Source organism: Coregonus lavaretus, assembly GCF_964263955.1.
Source record: "Coregonus lavaretus genome assembly, chromosome: 12".
Lineage (NCBI taxonomy): Eukaryota > Metazoa > Chordata > Actinopteri > Salmoniformes > Salmonidae > Coregonus > Coregonus lavaretus.
In genome coordinates this window covers 38,546,297-38,567,576 of record NC_139999.1, presented here as the reverse complement: position 1 = coordinate 38,567,576, position 21,280 = coordinate 38,546,297, and the positions used below count along the sequence as shown (strand labels likewise).

Here is a 21,280-nt window from a genome sequence, read left to right as displayed (position 1 = left end):
TTCAAGCTTCTCTATAGATTCTAATTAGTTTTATTTGCACAAATTATAAGAGGTGAAATACAGACAGTGAAAAGTAAAACATGGTTTACAAAGAATTTGCCTGGGGCCTGTAGAATTACTATTAAAACAATTGTTTACTTTTACATCCCACAGGAAGGTGAGGCTGGGCCAAGGTGCTGCTCTGCTCTCGCCCTCTCTCTGTGCTGTAGGTAAGGGCAGGTGCTGGAGTGAAAAGCCTACCTTATTCAGGCTAGGGGAGAGAGAGAGAGAGAGAGAGAGAGAGAGAGAGAGAGAGAGAGAGAGAGAGAGAGAGAGAGAGAGAGAGAGAGAGAGAGAGAGAGAGAGAGAGAGAGAGAGAGAGAGAGAGAGAGAGAGAGAGAGAGAGAGAGAGAGAGAGAGAGAGAGAGAGAGAGAGAGAGAGAGAGAGAGAGAGAGAGAGAGAGAGAGAGAGAGAGAGAGAGAGAGAGAGAGAGAGAGAGAGAGAGAGAGAGAGAGAGAGAGAGAGAGAGAGAGAGAGAGAGAGAGATATGTGGAGAGAGAAGAAAGGGAGACAGTGTTTGTGTGAGAAAGAGAAAAGGGGAAGAGGAAAAGGGGGAACTTTCCTGTCAGTCGATGAGCCCTCCCTCTCTAGCTGTGTGTGTTTGTGCGTGTGTGTGTGTGTGCGAGAGAGGAAGAGAGATAGAGAGAGCAAGAGTGAAGGCGGCACTCTCTCAGCAAGGGGAGGGGTGACAAGGGACAGAGGGAGAGAGACAGAGAGTGCTCCAGAGTAGAGAGACCCACAGTATCAGCTATAATTGAGTACTGGCAGTGTCTGCTGTGGAAGGTGGGAAGGTGCAAGTTACCTGAAAAAGCCTTGCCAGATTCTGTGGCATATGCTGCTTTCATAACGAAGTAGGAAGGTGGTAATTACTAGTTGTGAACTCATAAATACCAGTTGGATGCATTCACGTGCTTGGACTTGTTGAGAAACGCAGTTTGGCTAATGGCCAGCGTCATCCATAACTAAAAGTACAGATATCATTCTTTTAAACAAATTATAGTGTTCAAAAACAATATTAATAGTTTGCATTTTATAAATAATATTTTGTTGCTGCATTTAACTGCTGAAAATGCTGTTATTGAGGTCATTTCCTTAGTAGGTGACGTCAGAGGTCAGCATGTGGGAGAAATAGGAGCTCAGGGATGCTTAGTCTCCCGAGTGGCGCAGTGGTCTAAGGCACTGCATCGCAGTGCTAGCTGTGCCACTAGAGATCCTGGTTCGAATCAAGGCTCTGTCGTAGCCGGCCGCGACCGGGAGACCCATGGGGCGGCGCACAATTGGCCCAGCGTCGTCCAGGGTAGGGGAGGGAATGGCCGGCAGGGGATGTAGCTCAGTTGGTAGAGCATGGCGTTTGCAACGCCAGGGTTGTGGGTTCGATAAAATAATGTATGTGCTAACTGTAAGTCGCTCTGGATAAGAGCGTCTGCTAAATGACTAAAATGTAAATAGATGAGTTTCCCACTTGTAATTACCAGTTGGAGGGGCGTTCAAGTTGGTTATGAATGCAGCAATAGACCGTTGCTGCTTATTCTGCACAATGTCGGAAAGTCATTAGAATACATGTACGTTAAAAAGTGAATTGTCCCCCACAATGAAATCGGGGAGGGGACTGTGGATCTGTCTACGTACGTTAGTCACACACGATATCTGTAAGCACTGACCCGACTTTGGTGAATTATGCGTTTTGCCATAGAGATCCGGCATTTACACAATTACACTGATTGGCCAGATGGTGGCGCTATAACACAAGATTGAAAATGAAAACTTTGGAAGGTCACACCCCTCACCCCGTTTGACCTAAAGTCATGAAATTTGGTGCATAGGTCCCTCTCCTCACAAGGAACACATTTGCCTCAGGGACCCATAAGGTCCGCCATTTAGAATTTTTTGTTATAAACACTTAACGCTACTCTTCTGGCACCAAATGACCGATCTGCACAAAACTTGATATGTGGCATCTATGGACAAAGGTCTCCAAATGCAATATTTTTCAGACTAGTACCTAAAACAACATGGCTGCTATTGACCGATAAACATTAATGTGGGTGTGGTCTGGCACAAATCGCTATAAATCAGTCAGGATATTCTTATTGTAACAAAATTTGGTACACAAGTTGCAAACACTGTCATATCGACCACACGGTGGTGCTATAACGGGCACATGTTTATAGCTCTTGATCTGTTTGACTCAGTGATGAAATTTGGCACACTTGCTCAGGGATATGAGTCTAGCTAACCCACGCTATATCTCAGATAGCACTGGCCCGATTTTGACGAAACTTGGGTGAATGATGCGTGTTGGCATAGAGATCCTTCATTTACAAAATTACACTGATTAGCCCAGGGGGGGCACTGCATCATTCGTGGGGGCCAACATGTTTACTGTTGCCTTGTTAGTTACTAATTTAATATTTGGGGTTTTGTAAATGATCTGAGTCAATCACCACCAGTCTGCATGACAAATTAATAATCTATATATTTTTTAAGTGTTGATGATTCTAATAAAACAAATGTGTGCGTTATGTCATGACTCATGTTCCAATACACTCTGAAGACATTAGTGCTTACTCACATCTCAAATCGACAGAAAACTACAAGGTGTACTGTACCTGTTGACTGGATCTGTGTGTGTGTGTGTGTGTGTGTGTGTGTGTGTGTGTGTGTGTGTGTGTGTGTGTGTGTGTGTGTGTGTGTGTGTGTGTGTGTGTGTGTGTGTGTGTGTGTGTGTGTGTGTGTGTGTGTGTGTGTGTGTGTGTGTGTGTGTGTGTGTGTGTGTGTGCGTGCATGCAACATTTCAATGGAATGTCCCATAGTCTACATTAACTTTGTTGGGTGAAAGTGCATCATTTTTATGGTGATAATAAACATGAATGTTTTATTTAGTCTTGGACGTCTCCTAGACACTCGACTCAACTTCCCATGCAAGTTGATGTCTTCTGGTTCCATGTTTCCATCTACTGGTCAGTGTTTTACCCTACAACCATTCTATAGAAGGAGATGTATACTAGCACTTCCAACCAAATATAATTTCTGCTATTGTAGGATGTTGGCACACTAAATAATGTTATTCTAACAATCTCAGATAAGTTTTCATAGCAACTCCGTAAGAGGGCCTGACAAAAACATCCAGTTGGGTCAAACTAAATCAGGGTCAAAGCCTTTATTATTTTCACCCCAGACACATAGGTAAGTCAATGATGGTCACTTCACTTCCGAGTTCGTCGTTTCTTGGTGGCCCTCTGTGACGAGGAGGTGAGACTCGGTGGAGCCCTGGATGGATGGGAGGCCCGGAGTTGGCTTCTTAGGGGGCCTGGGGTCACAGCCACTCTCTTTCAGCTAGTGCCAGCGGCGGCAGGGGGGGCAGGGGGTGGGGGTGTGGGGTTGGGGGCGGGAGTGGGAGTGGGGGTGGGGGTGGGGGCGATGAAGCAGCCTCTCTTGTGCCACTGCATGTCACGCACGCGTCGGACGGACTGGATCTGAGGCGCCGATGCTCCCCAGTCGTTCCAGTGCTTGTAGTCTCCATGCTCAAAGATGTACTGGTGGCCCCTGTAGCCTGGGAACATGTAGCCCACCCACCTAGGGAGGACAGGGGAAGAGGGACATACAGTTATAATGACATTTATGGAACAGAAGTGGTGGAACTTCAGAACCATACTTGCATGAGAGATAACCTTGCAGTAACCTAGCTGTAGACAGATACTGTATGCCTGATCTCAATGATGTGTAAAGGTGTTGAACTTACGCTCCGTTCATAGCCTTGATGCTGGCCACGCGGTCCTGAAAGCCATGGACCCACAGGCTGGGGATGTCGTCGTCCACAATCTCCATCTTCCTCCCGGCGAAGCCTGGGTTCTCGAACAGGTGGAGTTTGTGATCCGCACTGTCCTGGGCAGGAACAAGTCAGAATGGGTGGTGGTTACACTTTGTTTTCATGTCTGCTATTTACTTGGTGTTTACTTTTAAGGAAGGTAGCTATTACTCCAGGGCTGGTAACCCTACTTAGAAAAGTGCAGTTTAAAATAACTAAATAATAATCAAATACTTTTGTTGGCTTGGGAGCACAAATCATTTGGTACAAATAGGTTTCTTATGTAGAATTCTGTTAATTTAGGAAACAGAAAAGGGATTCGCCCTTTAGCTTGACAGGTTAGTCTTATCTCATTGACATGACAGTTGGATGCCTGTCCACTGTGGGTTGCTATGGTCAGTAGGCTACATCCTTATATACTGTACGTAGATTAAGTGTAAAATATTTTGTCTATATTCTCTGTGTATTCTGTTTAGTGTAAGGGGTTGTCAGCACCATTGCACCAGGTCAGATTCCTTGTACATGTAAATATACTCAGTTAATAAAGGTGATTATGATTCTAATTATAGTTAGAGGGATATACTGACCACTCTGAGTGGCCTGAGGGACAGCAGGTAGTTGTTAGTCTGGCTGTTGGTCCAGGTGCTCCAACGAGGATACTCGCCCTTCTCCAGCACAAACTGCTCCCCGCCAAATGCCTGGCGCTCAAATGCCACCCAGCTGAGAACACAAAGGTAATTGCACTTTACCAATTTGTTGTACATAAACACCAGCTGTGAGATAGTAGGGGGGACCGGGGTTGGTTGTCACACTTTTTACTCTTGTGTGTTTTTCTCAGCAGCAGTATATCTTACAAGACTCTTTTCAATATTAGGAGAAAGACCAAGGTCTTGGGTTGAAACGGGACCTTTTTTTAAATCATTATCTTATTACGACATGGAGTTATAAGCCATCAAACACACTCTGTCCACTTGTGACAACAAGCCCCATCACAGGGTTGGTTGTCACACAGTATGTAGTTGGTTGTCACAATGTTTGCTAGTAACTTATTCCTTTTGTAACAGGAAATGAAGCAATATAGCCAACAGTCTTAGAAATAGCCAAGCCTTTCTTTGATCGAACAATATTCCTAACAAAATTCAGCATTTTATGCCTTGAGAATAACATCCCACTGGGCACAGCACGTCATTTCAACATGGAGAATTGGGTAATATTTGGTTGATACGTTGATCAATGTGATTACAACTTTTTTTCACCCACTCAAAAAACAGTTGAAAGTTTGTTGAATTCCCAATGTGTTACCACTATGCTTTCAACCATCTAAAAGCACAACCAAATTCCAATGGGAAATCAATGTCTGATTTTAGGTTTAGTTGTCACCTAAATGTGATATCACTACGCTTTCAACCTTCTAAAACAAAGTTCAAATGGGAAGACAATGTTAGATATTTTATTTATTTATACAACAACTTTATGTGTTATCACTGTGCTTCATCTACTAACACAACCAAATTACCTGGATTGCATTGAGATTATTTAAGTACATGGTGCAAGTGGTCAATGCCGTTTGAGATTCTGCACAGATTATTATAGATTATTGTGAAGATTTCCACAGACCTGCGACATTTCCATGCTATCTTGAACATACACGCGTTCTATAATTACATAAGACATTTATTGTTACAGGAACCTCAGTGTGGCCAGGGATGTGTTATTCATTTTAAAGTAGAATAAATACTGTTACATTAGTTTGTAAAATAGTCTTAACTTTAGGCTTTTTACCGTATTACAAAATAATATTGAATTGTGTTTGGTTGACAATGCAATCAAATATCAACATTTAAAGGAGATTTATCTACTGCTTGGATAGTTCCATCTGAGCCACTGGCTTAATCCTATTATTTAACTTGTATTTTTGGTTGAGGTGGAGACCTGAATCCAACATATCATTTGTTAACTGGTAGGCAAGTTAATAGGCTATTTACTGTATTGCAAAAGTGATCTTGAATTGTGTATGGTTGTCAACACAACCAAATATCAACATTTGAAGGAGATGTATCCTTGGATAGTTCCGTCTGGCTTTAATTCCACTTTGTCTACAAATTCATAATTGATATGGTAGATTCACGTCTCCATTTCAACCAAAAATCTAAGTGAATTAACAGGACTAAATCAAATCAAACTTTAAATGCACTTTAAATGATTTAGTCATATTCTTTCACTTAGATTTTTGGTTGAGATGGAGATGTGAATCCAACATATTGTTTTACTAACTCGTAGATTCCATTTTAAATCAAGCAAAGCTTGAAACCCTAGGCCTATTTGTATTGTCTACTTTTAGTTGTATCCTGGGTTGAATTTAAACAATAGCTGTTGATGACTTCCCAAATGCTATATAGGCCTAAATAGCATCATTGATGATATATGATTGATAAAGTATGGTTACATTTCATTTGCTCTGTTAAATCTACCCTTTGTAATGACTTTGATTGCAACAGTCAATCTATTAAGTGGAGATTTCTCAACAATCATTCTCACAATAGCACACTGGTAACAGACGGTGACAAATCTCAAAGATGAGCATGGCTGGGCCTGTATGGAAAACCAAAAGGGTAGCTGTAGATAGATAAACTCTCCAGTAGGTGGTGCTGCCCAGCCTATTGCTTTTTTCTTTTAGTGGATATTACATTGAAGATCTGGCGTTGTTTCAAAGGTACAAATTCAACATATTTTATACAAGGTTTGTCAATGTTGAAAATTGGTTACCATGATGACATAATCCTGGGGTTGAAATTTCATCCTCAAAACAAAGGTTTACGTTGATGACTTTTTTCAAATCCAATGTATTTTCCACATAGATTCCACGTCACAATACCTTGACAAATTACATTGAAACAACGTTGATTTAACCAGTTTGTGCCCAGTGGGATATTACATTTTGAGTACATTTGTGTGTGTATCCGTGTTTGCACACGCATGTGTGTCTGTGTATGTGTGTGACAGAAAACGGGTGTGTGTGAGAGAGAGGCAACAAAGAGCGCTCTTTATAGCACAAAAGAGCTTGGGATGTATTGTATATTGGCAGTGGCAACTGTGGCATACCGAAGGTTAGCCACCAGGGGTAGAATCGTCGAGGCCTGGTGACAGACAGAGTCTACATCATGCGGCGATGTCTCCCTCTGCTGGACGTGCCAGGTCTCGACGGGCTCTCCGCCAGGACTAATTGGGGCTGATTGAGGTTGGTGAGTAATCAAGGGGCTGATTGCTCACCAGCAGGACGAGTCCCATAAAGCTGCCAGAAGGGCAGCACATGGGAGTGGGGAAGAGAGGTTACTTCCGTATAGTCGTGCGCAGTACCAGAGATAAAGGCGGGAGCGTTGTTTTGTTCCCCACAGGATACAGCAAGACCCCGGAGCCTAGAAGATCCTGGAGGATACCTATTATTTTCTCTTTGTTTAATATTTAAATAAACACCCTTAAAACCGAGCTAATACAATTCTGTCCGTGTCTGATCTGTGTAAACGTCTTGACCAAACCCCCTGGTCTGCCACACAATGTTGATAGTGACAACCAACCACACATTCCATGTGACAACCATCCCCAACCACCCCCCAATGCTAATGAAGATGCTAGTTACCACATGGCTTGGCCTAGGAACTCAGAAATTGGTTTGAAATATTGCGTTCCCTTTCCTCTTTTCAACAAACATAATTGTTAATGGCTACTAACATAATTCAAACATTTACAAAGAACATACCAATATATATTTTTACTTTCAACTGAAAAACACAAATTCCCCTAACCTCAATGTTTTGTCATGCTGACATGAATTGACCAGGTGGATGAGTTCTTTCAAAGAATTCACAGACTTTAACCTTAAAATTACTACACATCAAAATGTATACACAGGTGAATAAGAATGTAATTGAATTGTCTAAAGACTGAAGTTGGATTTATAAATGTTTTAATAAGGGCATTGTTGGAGAGTATTGGAGAGACAGGTAAAGAGGAAGTGGGCAAGAATGAGGCATCATGGAAAATGTAGAAAATCAACATTGGTCACACTTACGGTCCTGATTCCACGATGACAGATCCCACCTTCTCACATCCCTTCTCGATCACATTCTTACACTCTGCAGACAGCTCCACTTTCTTCCCACAGAAGTTCTCAAACTCAAACACCACCACCTACAAGATAAGCCAGGAAGTGGTAAGTAATTACATTAGTATAAAATAGGCTAAACAACAACATTAACATTAGCACAAAGTTATGCAGGTTGCACAGTTGTAATTTAACAATGTGTTATACTATACTGCAGTGTTATTATGCTTTACTTGCTTATGTCATTGTAAATACATATTGGTAGTATCAGTGACACTTCATAAAAAGTTGGACCAAGTGAATCTTAGGCTAGGATATAATAAGATTAAAAGAAGGTCCAACAGATGTCGGGCACCTTGTAGCTCCAGGGTGAATTTTTCCCTATACTCTTAGAAAAGAAGGTGCCCTCCTAGAACCATAATGGGTTCTTCAATTGTCCCCATAGGAGAACCCTCTGAATATAACAATTTTTGGTTCCATGTGGAACCCTTTTACTAATACAAGGTTCTACGTGGAACCCTTTCACCACTAAAAGGTTCTAAGAATAAGCTTTTTCACCACCAAAGGGTTCTATCTGGAACCAAAAAAGGTTCCCATGGGGACAAACGAAGAACCCTTTTTTTCTAAGAGTGTAGGTACAGAACTAAGATCAGCTTTCCCTCCCCAGTCCTAGTGGGGAAAATGCAAAACTGACCCAAGATCAGCATCTAGAGGCAACTTCACCCTACACGCACCTTGTAGGTGGCTCCTGCCCCTCCTTGGCTCTTTCCAGCTGCTAGCTGCTCCGGTGCACCCTGCTGCTCCGACATTTTCCCTCTGCATTCCAAAGAAAAGTTGACAAACCTCCAAACATGTTTGAGAGGCGCTGACTAACGGAATAGTAACTTCATGGTGGAGAAAAAGGCACTGTTTGCCAAAATGTTGGTTTTTACCCATTACATTATTGTGCGACCCTTTACATTCCAAAACATTCCCAAAACACAGTCGCTCAGCACAATGGCAGCATAGCACCCTCCCTCCCTTGAGGTCTGGCCAATGACGATCCAGTCTTGAGCTACACCCTTGAGAGCAGGGGTGCCCAAACCGTAATCTCAGTGGGTTGAAACGTAATCTCAGTAGTGAGCCAGGGGCCAAAAAACCCCAATAGAAAATTGTTCATAAATGCATAAGAACCGGAAGCCTCTGGCGTTGTCCAGTGCCACGTTTGGCTTTTCCTCAAATTCAATGCTTTTCAAGTGTCATCAAATAGTTTTTGCCTGCACAAATACTCCCAACTGAAACATTCACATATTGAAAAAATATATATAATCTTACATATTCTTATTCCACAAATGGACTTTTGCATTTGACACATTGATACATATTCAGTTCCAGGTAAAATAACAGTGCATACAGGGTTATGGAGAGCGATAAATGGGGATAATTGAAAACAGCAAGAGTTGCAGCACAAGACAGACAGACAGACAGAGCGCCAAGGAAAGAGAGGGATCTGTCTGTTTTTACCTGGATGGCTTGTGCTTCAATGCACCACGTACGAGCCACACTCTCTCCGTTTTTCCTTGTTCTTTCTTTTTTCCTTTTCTCTCCCTCTTTCTGTCTCTGTATGAGTGTGGAGGCCTGGCGAGCAGGCACTAGGTGCCGGTGGGGGTATTTATGGTTTATAAATGGCATACTGCAGCAAAAAAACATGGGCGGGTGATGCTGTTGATGCAGCAAGTCTGTCGCTCGCATTGTGTCCATCACATTGCCTCTCAATAGGGTTGTGTGCCCTCGGCCGGGGCATATTGGCACCCGCTGCCACCCGGGCTGACCACGCTCACGCTGCCAACCTGCCAGTGGCCCGATGGTGGGCACACACAGACAGCGAGCCAAGAGGATTGAGAGAGATCAACTCCACTCAGCACTACCAGCCACACCCAACTGCCCATCTGTCTGTCCAGCTTTCCATCCTTCTGCCTGTCCACTGCCCCGCACTTTCTTCTTTCCATTGTTGCTTTCTATTTACTCTCCTTCATCTTCTCCTACCTTCACTCTTCCCTCTGGTATTTTATTACTTATTTTTCATCACTCCTCTTTTACTTTCAGCCCTTTCTGCATCCCTCTATTCACCTCTTTCTGTTTAGCTACTCTTTTAACACGACCCTGTCCTATGCACCAGGTGTTAGTACTATATTAGTAGGATCCCAGTCAAACATCTGTCGTTGCCATGCAAACAACATGCAAATATTCTTACAAGCCTCCCTTGATGCACTGGACATTTTCACAAGCACACTTTCCAGGGGGAATCTGGAGAAGGCCTTCATATTGTTTATTGACAACTGGTGTATGCAACCAACATACTCCTATCACACACTTTTCGGTAACACTTTACTTGACACCTAGTGTCATGACACATTATGATACGGTCATAACCATGTCATAACAGCTGACATAACTTGTCATAACCTGTTATAATATGTTTAGACCTGTTGTGACATATATTGCATTATTTTATGGCTGGTTATGACACCTACATAAGAGTGTCAAAACATTTCATTAGCCTGCGTGTCAACAGTATGTTTATGTTATATATATATATATATATATATATATATATATATATATATATATATATAAACAAACGTATAGACCATATTAAATTATCGTTGTAATTGCGCACACATTGATATCAGACATGCACCTACCCCAATGCTCTGTTGCTGATAACTGGGATGAATGCAGGAGCAGATTTCAGGAAGGAGCAGGACAAGACACCCCCTTTTTGACTAATGACTGATATAAGGGCATGTATGTGATAGGCCTATTTGGCTTATATGATCATGATGGTCATAATGCTTCTTGACAGTTTCATAAAGTTTATTTTCTTAGTCCAAGTAAAGTGACACAGGATGGTCATAATGCGTCTTGACAGTGTCATAAAGTGTATTTTCTTAGTCCAAGTAAAGTGACACAAGATGGTCACAATTCTTCATGACAGAGTCATAACGTTATTTAAAATATGATGAAAAAAAACATGAATGTAAAGAATTAATTACAACAACAACAAAGCATTTAAGAAACAAACTTTAAAACGAAAGAAAACCTCTTGGCAGGGAACATTTTTTTGGAATAAATGTGGGTTTTGCACTCTTATGTAGGTAGGTATCATAACAAGCCAAAAATAACACAATATACTGTATGTCACAACAGGTGTAAATATATATATATTTACACCTGTTGTGACATATATATATGGGTCATGACAGTGTTATGACCATATTGTGACAGGTTATGACAAGTTATGTCAGCTGCTATGACATGGTTATGGCCATATCATAACGTGTTCTGACACTGGGTGTCAAGTAAAGCGTTACCCACTCTTCACACAGTCAATGTAGAAAAGTAGGTGTAGGTGTCAAAAACATTCTATGGTGCCATTCAAAATATGTTTCTTACTGTATATAGGCCTACAGTATTTGCATTTCTGACTGTGTGCATTTTTTGTGTTTTCTATTATTCCAGTGAAGATGAAGATGAAGATGAAGATATGTGTTTGATTCTTTCATATTATGAAGATAATATTAAAGAATCAAACACAAAGATTCCATTGAAAATGTTATGGAAATTTGCACCCTTTCAAAAACCGCTGATATAAAATACTCCTTAACTGACAGAAATACAGATTTATCAGGAGACAGGGTTACTGATCTTAAGGTAAAAAGCAAAGCCTTTACTGATCTGCAGCATTGAGCAATATCAGCTGATCAACACTCAGAAGAAACAAGATCTTATCCTTTGCTGACAGCAATACATTCAGACATATCAGATAAACATGTTTATTATTAATGCAATTACAATAGGCCCTTGCCCAAATATACATGAATCTAAATGTGTAAAATTAGTACTTTTTACTTGATAGACATAATTCTGTCAATGTCAGTCTGCACCTATGGACGGGGAATGGTATAGTACACAATTAATTTATAGGGCACCTGTAAATGTATCACTCTTAATGTGCTTTATGGCACTTTTGCAGGATTTGGGCATCCTGGCAGGCAGAGTATGCACATGTGTATTGGTTTGTTATTGGCTGAGATCAGATGAAGGACCTACTGTACACAGGGGTTGAAACATTGTCTCTTATCAAACCATAACAAGTGTGCAGACAGAGATATTCCTCTCCTTTTCTCGTTTGGACAGAGTAGAGATAATTTCGATGTATCTACCAGATGCTTTTATCAAGAGCAGCTCATCAGAGCAGCAAGTGAGTGCATAACATAACAGAGAAAAGAAACGGACGGGTTAGTTCAAAACAAGAGATCAATTGAGAAAGAAGGAAAGTTCCATGGCTAGGTGCCAAAATATGTACAATTCAAGTATGCATGTGAACATTGTGGCATTGTGGATATCTGTGTGCATGACCTAAACACGTATGGTAATTACGTCAAGCTCCCACACAGAATCTAGCACGCAAATTTGGATGGATGGAAAGATACAGTCTAGAACATACAGTGGCCTGGGATGAGAGGCACTTGTCCAAATGTTGCAAATATTCTGTGTGTGTGTGTGTGTGTGTGTGTGTGTTTGTGTGTTGCAAATAGTCTACATGCTCATAGTTCCTTTGACGAATAGAAAAGTCGAAGAGATGGTCACAACGCAGGGAAGGAAAGTATCCAATGCTTCTCCATTGTCTTGCATAGTTTGTCCATAAAAAAAAGTGAGTTTCTGGAAAGGCACATGATTGGAGGGAGTCCAGCTCACAGCTGTGTTTGTCACAGTGGTGTTTGTCAGCAACAACAGCAGCATCAGTTGGATGATCTCCAAGTCAATGCCCAGCTAGCACATAATGTTCTGAGAACCATATGCTTCTTAGAGCTTGGTGAAAGCATGGTTGTCCTATGGTTATTTTGCATACATCCTTCCCACAACTTTCTGGGAATGGTGCAGGATAGTTGCTTGGCTTTGGAACATTCTCAGCACATTTAAGGAACTTCACAAAAAAACGTTATTTTCTTGGAATTTTGTTACTTTAACAGAACGTTTCCTAAAAGTTCAAACATGGTTACATTTCATTTCAATTTTGTTAATGTTCTAAGAATGTTCTCCAACTGGTTTGACATTGAGAATGTTCTCAAATAGTTCAGAGAACATTAAAAAACAACATTCTTCTGTGGGAATTTTGGTACTTCAGCATAACGTTTCCTACAGGTTCTAGTTAAAGTCATGTTCTCAAACTGTTCAGAGAATGTTAAAAACATTTCCCATAAAAAACACAAAAACTTTAGTAACGTTCAGAGAATGTTCTAAGAATGTTAAAAAACAAACATTCCGTTCTCAGCATCAACAAAACTCTCTCGATCCTCTATCTTGTTAAGTGTGTTGGCTGCGCCCACTAATTGGCCATACCAGATCTAATTAGTGCTTGTTTCCTTTGAAATGGGGTCTATTTGAATAGATGAAAATAAACAGCTTTGTATGAGTAAAAAACAAACATGGCACGCTAGCTCCATTCTAGTGGCACATTGGACTAAATCCATGGATAGAAAACAGAAGATCATAGGTTCAACTCTCACTGACGCCATGCCACAATAAAAAAGAAATGTGTTTGCATGATTAATGCCAAAGTAAATGCATTTCATGTGTCCTATATGTGCTTGGAGTTCAAACTAAGCTATCAGTGTTATTAAAAGTCATATTGAAACACTTTCTCTGAATGTTATTTAATTACCTTTAAATAACCTATCATTTCCGTTCTCAGAACGTTAATAAAACCTCCCAGGAAAGCTTTCAGGGAACCATAGTAAAACGTTCTCAGAATCTCCCTGCAACCTAAAAATGTAAGTTCCCAGAACAGACCACGTTTTCACTTCCGTTCTCAGACCTTTCCGTTTTATCGGTCAAGATACTTATGGCTTCATTCCCAGAACCAATGGGAAACCAAAAACGTACGTTCCTACAAGTTCCAAATGTGCTAGCTGGGTGGTATCTCCTAGAGGTAAACAGGAATAAAAGCTAATTTACATGACACAGATACAGGGCATATTTTAAAGTGATAGTTCACTCCAAAATCAAAGTGTGTCTGACATTGTCAAACTGCAAACTTTTAACAAATTATAGGCTTTATTTGGAGTTAATTAACACTTTAAGGTGTGTATGGAAGGGGATAGTGATCAGGTATGTATTTTGATTGTAATAGCTGGTGTAAATTGGGGTCCATCCACTCAGCTAGTCCTCACTGTTGTATTGACTCAAGCGCTTCTTAGACTTGAGTTCTTGCAGCCATGAAGGAGATGAGTCCCCCCTGAGGGTCACATAAACATAGATCAAAATGTTTGCCTTGTAGCTGACTATTGTAGCAAAATGTTGTAGCTAATAGCTAACGAATGTACCCAGCTAACTATTTCAGTCATTTGCATTGCTAGTTGTTATCTTGATTTTTTTCTTCTCATTCATCACATTTTGTTGATTCATGTTGAATAACATTTTAAAACTACTAAAACAACTGAAAATGCTGAAAATGTGGTTTTATGCTAGTAAGATAAGAGCAGCATGTTGGACTAAACTTACCCTCCATCTTTGTTCCCTACAAGGGGCAGCACCTGTGACGCGCCGGGGAGGAAGGAGGAACAACCGGGAGAGCGGAAGAGCTGAGAGGGGGACGGGGCAAGTGTGTCTGTCGGACCTTCTTTGTCTTCTCCTTTACCTCCTCCCCCTCTTCGCTTCTTTAACTGGGCCTAGGAGAGGCAGTGAAGGTAAGAACGAGTCACGTTCTAAACGTTTTGATAGTAAGGGGTTACCTGCACTAAGACAAATCCTGCAGTAAACAATCACTTATTTATCACCCAAGATGTACTTTTTATGGTGTGGAACTTTGTCATGCAGTATGTCCAGCAGTGCAGGTTTGATTGAATCTAAGATTACGTCCCAAAGGGCACCCTATTCCCTATATAGTGCACTACTTTTGACCAGAACCCTATGGTCCTATGAACCCTAAATAGGAAATAGGTTGCCATTTGGGACGCACCCTTCGCCTCAGTCAGTCTTTCAGGGTGTAACATGCATTGAGAGCATCTACATACTGTACCTTGAGGGCGGACGGGTCCATTCCAGAAAAGAGGGGTATTCTCTGGGGCTGGGAAGGTGGTGAACATACTTCCCTCCCTCTGGGCTGCTCCTCATCAGACTCACAATCTCCCCTTGTCAGAGAGTCCACCTTATCTGCAAAAGGGGTATAACAGATGGTTGGTCTTGTGTGAATTACCTTTAATGAGGGATGGTTGCAATGACCCTTAACCCCTACCTCCTAGCCACTTGTGTATCTAAAAGGATGAGATTGGTGTAAGAAATATATACCTCAAATTCCACTTAGCCTTTCAGAGGGCAAGGTGTAGCTATGATCTCTTCAGGCCTAGCTGCATGGGGGTAGGTCAGTGCTATGGGTTGATTTGGAATTGTCTACTAACCTGAGGAGTCACAGAACCTCCAGTCGTGGTCGCGGTCTTCCTCAAGCGTTGCTGTGGTAGGGTTCTGACGGACAGCACGAGGGGGGCGGGTCCTCCGACTCTTCCTCAGCTCTGCCCTTGCACGCTGAGCACTGGTGTCCAATAGAGGAGGAGAAATCTGTGCACGCACACACCCACACACATGATGTACACCCACACACACAATGTACACCCACACACACGATGTACACCCACGATGTACACCCACACACACGCAGGGGCAAGCAAAGTCAAATATCGTAGCCTACAAATGCGTACGTGCATAGTGAAAAGTACCAGATAGGCCTTCACAAGAGACTTACATCAGGAAAGGCTAATGGCTCCTCTGTTTCTTCTAGTGGATATGTACTGTTAGGCTCATCTGGTGTGACAGGGGAGATCTGTTCCACTGTCGTCTGCGGACTTAGGATGTGGGGAATAAAAAAACAGATCACAACAATTAAAATGTGGGTATAAACACGGAAAACCTTTGTCCACTTAATCTGGTACTGCTCCAATGTGGGTTCACCCAATCAAAGTGTCCCCCCTGCAATATGTTTTATCAACCAGCAGAGGTCAGAAGAAGTATACTACCTTCACTTTCTCTTGCTAGAACAAAATATCTATCTTCTGCGTACAGACCTGGTAGGCTACCTACTTGTAGAATCGCAATGCTCCTCAGTGGCCGACAGCTTGACTTTGAGCCAATCAGAGTGCACAAACCTCCATGTGGGGGAGCCGACAGCAGTGACAACAAAAACGAACGAAAAATATCTTACGCTATCTAGTGAATGACATGCTAACAGTTTAGCTAACATTAGCTAGCTAGCAAAAAAAATGGCTATGGGCTGGCACTGGCAGTATGGGATTATGGAGAGTATATTAAATTGTTATTTGTCATCTTGCTAGCTAGTTATCTAGCTGTGGCCATCTGGCTAGTATCAACAAAGGCTTTCTACAACAATAGCAACATTAGCACAGCTAGCTAGTTAGCTAATGTTGGATACCTAAAAAGCAAAATACACAGGGACTAGCATTGCCAAACTAAGTTTAAGAATGCAACACTACTGCCACCTTCTGGTTTGGAGTATTTTAACCAAGCTGATGGCTTCAAAGTCTGTGTGGTGTGAACACAAAAGTGATTGACTTCTGTGCTAAGAGGTGCTAAGTACTCTAAGCAAGCAAACATTTGACACTCACTGGTGTGTGGGATCCTTAAGATTATTGACATGCACCCATAGTGTAGTTATCAGTATTATAGGGGTATTGTACTGTGGTTCTCCTGTACCCACCTGTTATCCTCAGACAGTCTAGTGTCACAGCCCCCATACTGCTTGTCTGGCTCTCCACCAATCAGAGCCTCTGTGTCATGTCCCTCTCCCAGCCCCACACAGCACTTCAACTGCTCCTGATGAGAGAGAGAGAGAGAGAGAGAATTATCAAAAGTTGAGGTAAGTTTCATGAAGAGGGACACTATGCAGGGAGCAGAACGGATATCGATACTCAGCTGACACTTTTGCCTAGAGGGCCTATATAATGTTAATGTACGGAGCATTCCCCTAAACATGTGGGGCGACTAGGAGAGGGAGATGCAAGAGAACGGTGGTGAAGAGAGCACGCGAAGCCAAGAGCGTTCACTAAAACAGAAAAAGAAAGAGGTCAAACAACCAGCCAAGCATTCATATTTTAATGAGCTGGTCACAGAGGGTACACTGTCCTCAATAAACACCTCACACACGCATACACACACACACACACACACACACACACACACACATAAACAGACACACTGATAGTCACACACAAACACATTCTTTGAACTTCACCTCACTCTACTGTTTGTCAAGGCGCACATGTCAATCTACTGTTGTTTTTATGTTACCCAGCAACAAAACCAACCAGTGGAGGCTGGTGGGAGGAGCTATAGGAGGATGGGCTCATTGTAATGGCTGGAATGGAATTAATGGAACGGAGTCAAACATGTGGTTTCCATATGTTTGATTTGTTTGATACCGTTCCATTCATTCCATTCCAGCCTTTACATTGAGCCCGTCCTCCTATAGCTCCTCCCACCAGCCTCCACTGAAAGCAACCCGGTGTAAATACAGTGGGAGAGGAACAGTTTTTGATTTGGTAAACATCTTTCTTCATAACTCCTTTACTGCCTTGATTGGGTGGGTCAGGCTACACGCACACACACACAGACAGAGAGAGAGAGAGCTCTTTTCTCTGTGTGACTTCATTTGCACAATCGTGCTGCGTCACTCTGGCCTGGCTGGCCTTGTCACTGTGGAGATGAATAAACCTCTATCAGGGGATTTGCCTACAGTACAGCAGGCTATGTCCTCATAGAGGAAGCACAGTGACAGACAGGAGGACTGGGTCTACTTCGGCTCTGTCTCAAATGACACCCTATTCCCTATATAGTGCACTACCTTTGACTGTGTCTTCACAACCCTATCTGATATGTACAGTAGCTGAGTTAAATTGCCGGTGTTGCACTGGCAGCTGTATAGCAGTCCAGAAGGCTGCTAGCCTAGCAGAATCACAAATCTCCACCTGTTTACATAGAAAGCTTACAATGTATAAGGTGGGCATTAATAGGTAATGAAATTAGGAACTTCGTACTACAGTGAGGGAAAAACGTATTTGATCCCCTGCTGATTTTGTACGTTTGCTCACTGACAAAGACATGATCAGTCTATAATTGTAATGATATATTTATTTGAACAGTGAGAGACAGAATAACAACAAAAAATCCAGAAAAACGCATGTCAGAAATTTTATAAATTGATTTTCATTTTAATGAGGGAAATAAGTATTTGACCCCTCTGCAAAATATGACTTAGTACTTGGTGGCAAAACCCTTGTTGGCAATCACAGAGTTCAGACGTTTCTTGTAGTTGGCCACCAGGTTTGCAAACATCTCAGGAGGGATTTTGTCCCACTCCTCTTTGCAGATCTTCTCCAAGTCATTAAGGTTCGAGGCTGACGTTTGGCAACTCGAACCTTCAGCTCCCTCCACAGATTTTCTGTGGGATTAAGGTCTGGAGACTGGCTAGGTCACTCCAGGACCTTAATGTGCTACTTCTTGAGCCACTCCTTTGTTGCCTTGGCCGTGTGTTTTGGGTCATTGTCATACTGGAATACCCATCCACGACCCATTTTCAATGCCCTGGCTGAGGGAAGGAGGTTCTCACCCAAGATATGACGGTACATGGCCCCGTCCATCGTCCCTTTGATGCGGTGAAGTTGTCCTGTCCCCTTAGCAGAAAAACACCCCCAAAGCATAATGTTTCCACCTCCATGTTTGACGGTGGGGATGGTGTTCTTGGGGTCATAGGCAGCATTCCTCCTCCTCCAAACACAGCGAGTTGAGTTGATGCCAAAGAGCTCGATTTTGGTTTCATCTGACCACAACACTTTCACCCAGTTCTCCTCTGAATCATTCAGATGTTCATTGGCAAACTTCAGACGGGCCTGTATATGTGCTTTCTTGAGCAGGGGGACCTTGTGGGCGCTGCAGGATTTCAGTCCTTCACGGCGTGGTGTGTTACCAATTGTTTTCTTGGTGACTATGGTCCCAGCTGCCTTGAGATCATTGACAAGATCCTCCCGTGTAGTTCTGGGCTAATTCCTCACCGTTCTCATGATCATTGCAACTCCACGAGGTGAGATCTTGCATGGAGCCCCAGGCCGAGGGAGATTGACAGTTATTTTGTGTTTCTTCCATTTGCGAATAATCGCACAAACTGTTGTCACCTTCTCACCAAGCTGCTTGGCGATGGTCTTGTAGCCCATTCCAGCCTTGTGTAGGTCTACAATCTTGTCCCTGACATCCTTGGAGAGCTCTTTGGTCTTGGCCATGGTGGAGAGTTTGGAATCTGATTGATTGATTGCTTCTGTGGACAGGTGTCTTTTATACAGGTAACAAACTGAGATTAGGAGCACTCCCTTTAAGAGTGTGCTCCTAATCTCAGCCCGTTACCTGTATAAAAGACACATGGGAGCCAGAAATCTTTCTGATTGAGAGGGGGTCAAATACTTATTTCCCTCATTAAAATGCAAATCAATGTATACAATTTTAGACTTGTTTTTCTGGATTTTTTTGTTGTTATTCTGTCTCTCACTGTTCAAATAAACCTACCATTAAAATTATAGACTGATCATTTCTTTGTCAATGGGCAAACGTACAAAATCAGCAGGGGCTCAATACTTTTTTCCCTCACTGTATATGCTATAGTGAGTAGACCTAACAATGTGGTATGAAAATGGATTCTAAAAAAAGCCACTTTTTACATTAAGGGCAAGTCATCCACGTGTACAGTGATAATATTATAACTATTGTATATCGATTGCAGTAAGTCATTCAAAATAAGGAGTCATTCTCCTACAAAATAAGGAGTCATTCTATAATAATAATAATAATATAATACATTTAGCAGACGCTCCTATTCAAAGCGACTTAAAGTAGTATATGCAAATATTATCGTATGGGAGGCCCCAGTGGGAATAATGTTAACATCTTGGGGAGAGATGTTATGACACAGCCAAACTATTTTAGCGGTGATCAAAACAGCATGAGTGTATTGGGTGGGCGTGGGGGTGGGGCGAGGGGGTGGGGGTGGGGTGAGGGCGTGGGGCGAGGGCGTGGGGCGAGGGGGTGGGGCGAGGGTTACAAGTCAAGACAGAGCAGGATTCCTGCTAGTGCTCTGCAGTCACACCTCATTTGAACATCTGTGCTTTACAGTATAGTATTGGGGGGCTTAAAGCCATCCAGACTGAAAAACAACCTAATGCTAGCTAGCATGACCTCTAAAACATGCAGCGATAAATTACATAGACACAGACACACCAAAATACCCATGCACGTATTGGCATTGAATTTTTTTTGTATCAGGCCTGATAAAAATATACACAAGCAGACACACTCGCTTCTCAGACAGAACACAGAATTTAAAAAATGCACTCACGTCAATTCAGAATCTCACACACTAGTGGTTATGGGAGGTCATTATTGCTGCATCCTGAAACGTTCTACCTTTTGTGCAGGTCTACAGTACAAACCCCACCATCATCTCTATTAGAAAGATAGAAGCAATGAAATACAGGCGTGTGGTTCTGCTAAATGTGTTCTGCAGTGAAAGAGGAATAAAAAGACTATACAGGGACACGTAAACATGGGCCTTGCTGAGGAGTGTAGCTTAAAGCAGTGTTGGGGAGTAGAGAACTACATGTAGATCAACTATACTGAACAAAAATATAAACGCAACATGTAAAGTGTTGGTCCCATGTTTCATGAGCTGAAATAAAAGATCCCCGAAATTTTCCATAGGCACAAAAAGCTTATTTCTCTAAAATGTTGTGCACAAATTTGTTTACAACCCTGTTAGAGAGCATTTCTCCTTTGCCAACATAATCCATCCACCTGACAGGTGTGGTATATCAAGAAGCTGATTAAACAGCATGATCATTACACAGGTGCACCTTGTGCTGGGGATAATAAAAGGCCACTCTAAAATGTACAGTTTTGTCACACAACACAATGTCACAGATGTCTCAAGTTTTGAGGGAGCGTGCAACTGGCATGCTGACTGCAGGAAGGTCCACCAGAGCTGTTGCCAGAGAATTGAATGTTAATTTCTCTACCATAAGCCGCCTCCAATATCGTTTTACAGAATTTGGCAGTACGTCCAACCGGCCTCACAACCGCAGACCACGTGTAACCACACCAGCCCAGGACCTCCATATCTGGCTTCTTCACCTGCGGGATCGTCTGAGACCAGCCACCCGTACAGCTGATGAAACTGAGGAGTATTTCTGTCTGTAATAAAGCCCTTTTGTGGCTGGGCCTTGCTCCACACTGGGTG

General features: G+C 42.3%; 2 protein-coding genes across 2 annotated transcripts in view; both read right to left on the bottom strand.

The window, feature by feature from the left end:
• Positions 1-3,176: 3,176 nt before the first annotated feature.
• Positions 3,177-8,940, bottom strand: LOC311137877 (beta-crystallin B3-like). The gene is made up of 5 exons (XM_084172484.1): positions 8,685-8,940; positions 7,918-8,036; positions 4,436-4,568; positions 3,783-3,925; positions 3,177-3,616 (listed from the first exon to the last, which is right to left on the bottom strand). The coding sequence occupies exons 1-5, from the start codon at positions 8,757-8,759 to the stop codon at positions 3,373-3,375; spliced, it is 714 nt and encodes a 237-aa protein (XP_084028610.1). The 5' UTR covers positions 8,760-8,940; the 3' UTR covers positions 3,177-3,372.
• A 2,149-nt stretch (positions 8,941-11,089) lies between these two features.
• Positions 11,090-21,280, bottom strand: part of LOC311138189 (uncharacterized protein) — a 36,749-nt gene continuing 26,558 nt past the window's right edge. Inside the window, exons 3-8 of the mRNA XM_084172858.1 lie at positions 16,703-16,818; positions 15,734-15,833; positions 15,393-15,549; positions 15,014-15,147; positions 14,497-14,663; positions 11,090-14,230 (exon numbers count right to left, since the gene is read on the bottom strand). Coding sequence (XP_084028984.1) covers positions 14,155-14,230; positions 14,497-14,663; positions 15,014-15,147; positions 15,393-15,549; positions 15,734-15,833; positions 16,703-16,818 — 750 coding nt within the window. The 3' untranslated portion in view covers positions 11,090-14,154. The remainder of the gene's footprint in view (positions 14,231-14,496; positions 14,664-15,013; positions 15,148-15,392; positions 15,550-15,733; positions 15,834-16,702; positions 16,819-21,280) is intronic.

What these genes read in the sequence shown, in the direction of transcription:
- LOC311137877 (XM_084172484.1), bottom strand. Translation starts at nt 8,759, where the DNA reads ATGTCGGAGCAGCAGGGTGCACCGGAGCAGCTAGCAGCTGGAAAGAGC. An exon ending in CCCTCAGGCCACTCAGAGTG is followed by an intron (nt 3,926 to 4,435) that starts GTCAGTATATCC and finishes GTTCCTGCCCAG; the next exon opens with GACAGTGCGGATCACAAACT. An exon ending in ATCAAGGCTATGAACGGAGC is followed by an intron (nt 3,617 to 3,782) that starts GTAAGTTCAACA and finishes TGTCCTCCCTAG; the next exon opens with GTGGGTGGGCTACATGTTCC.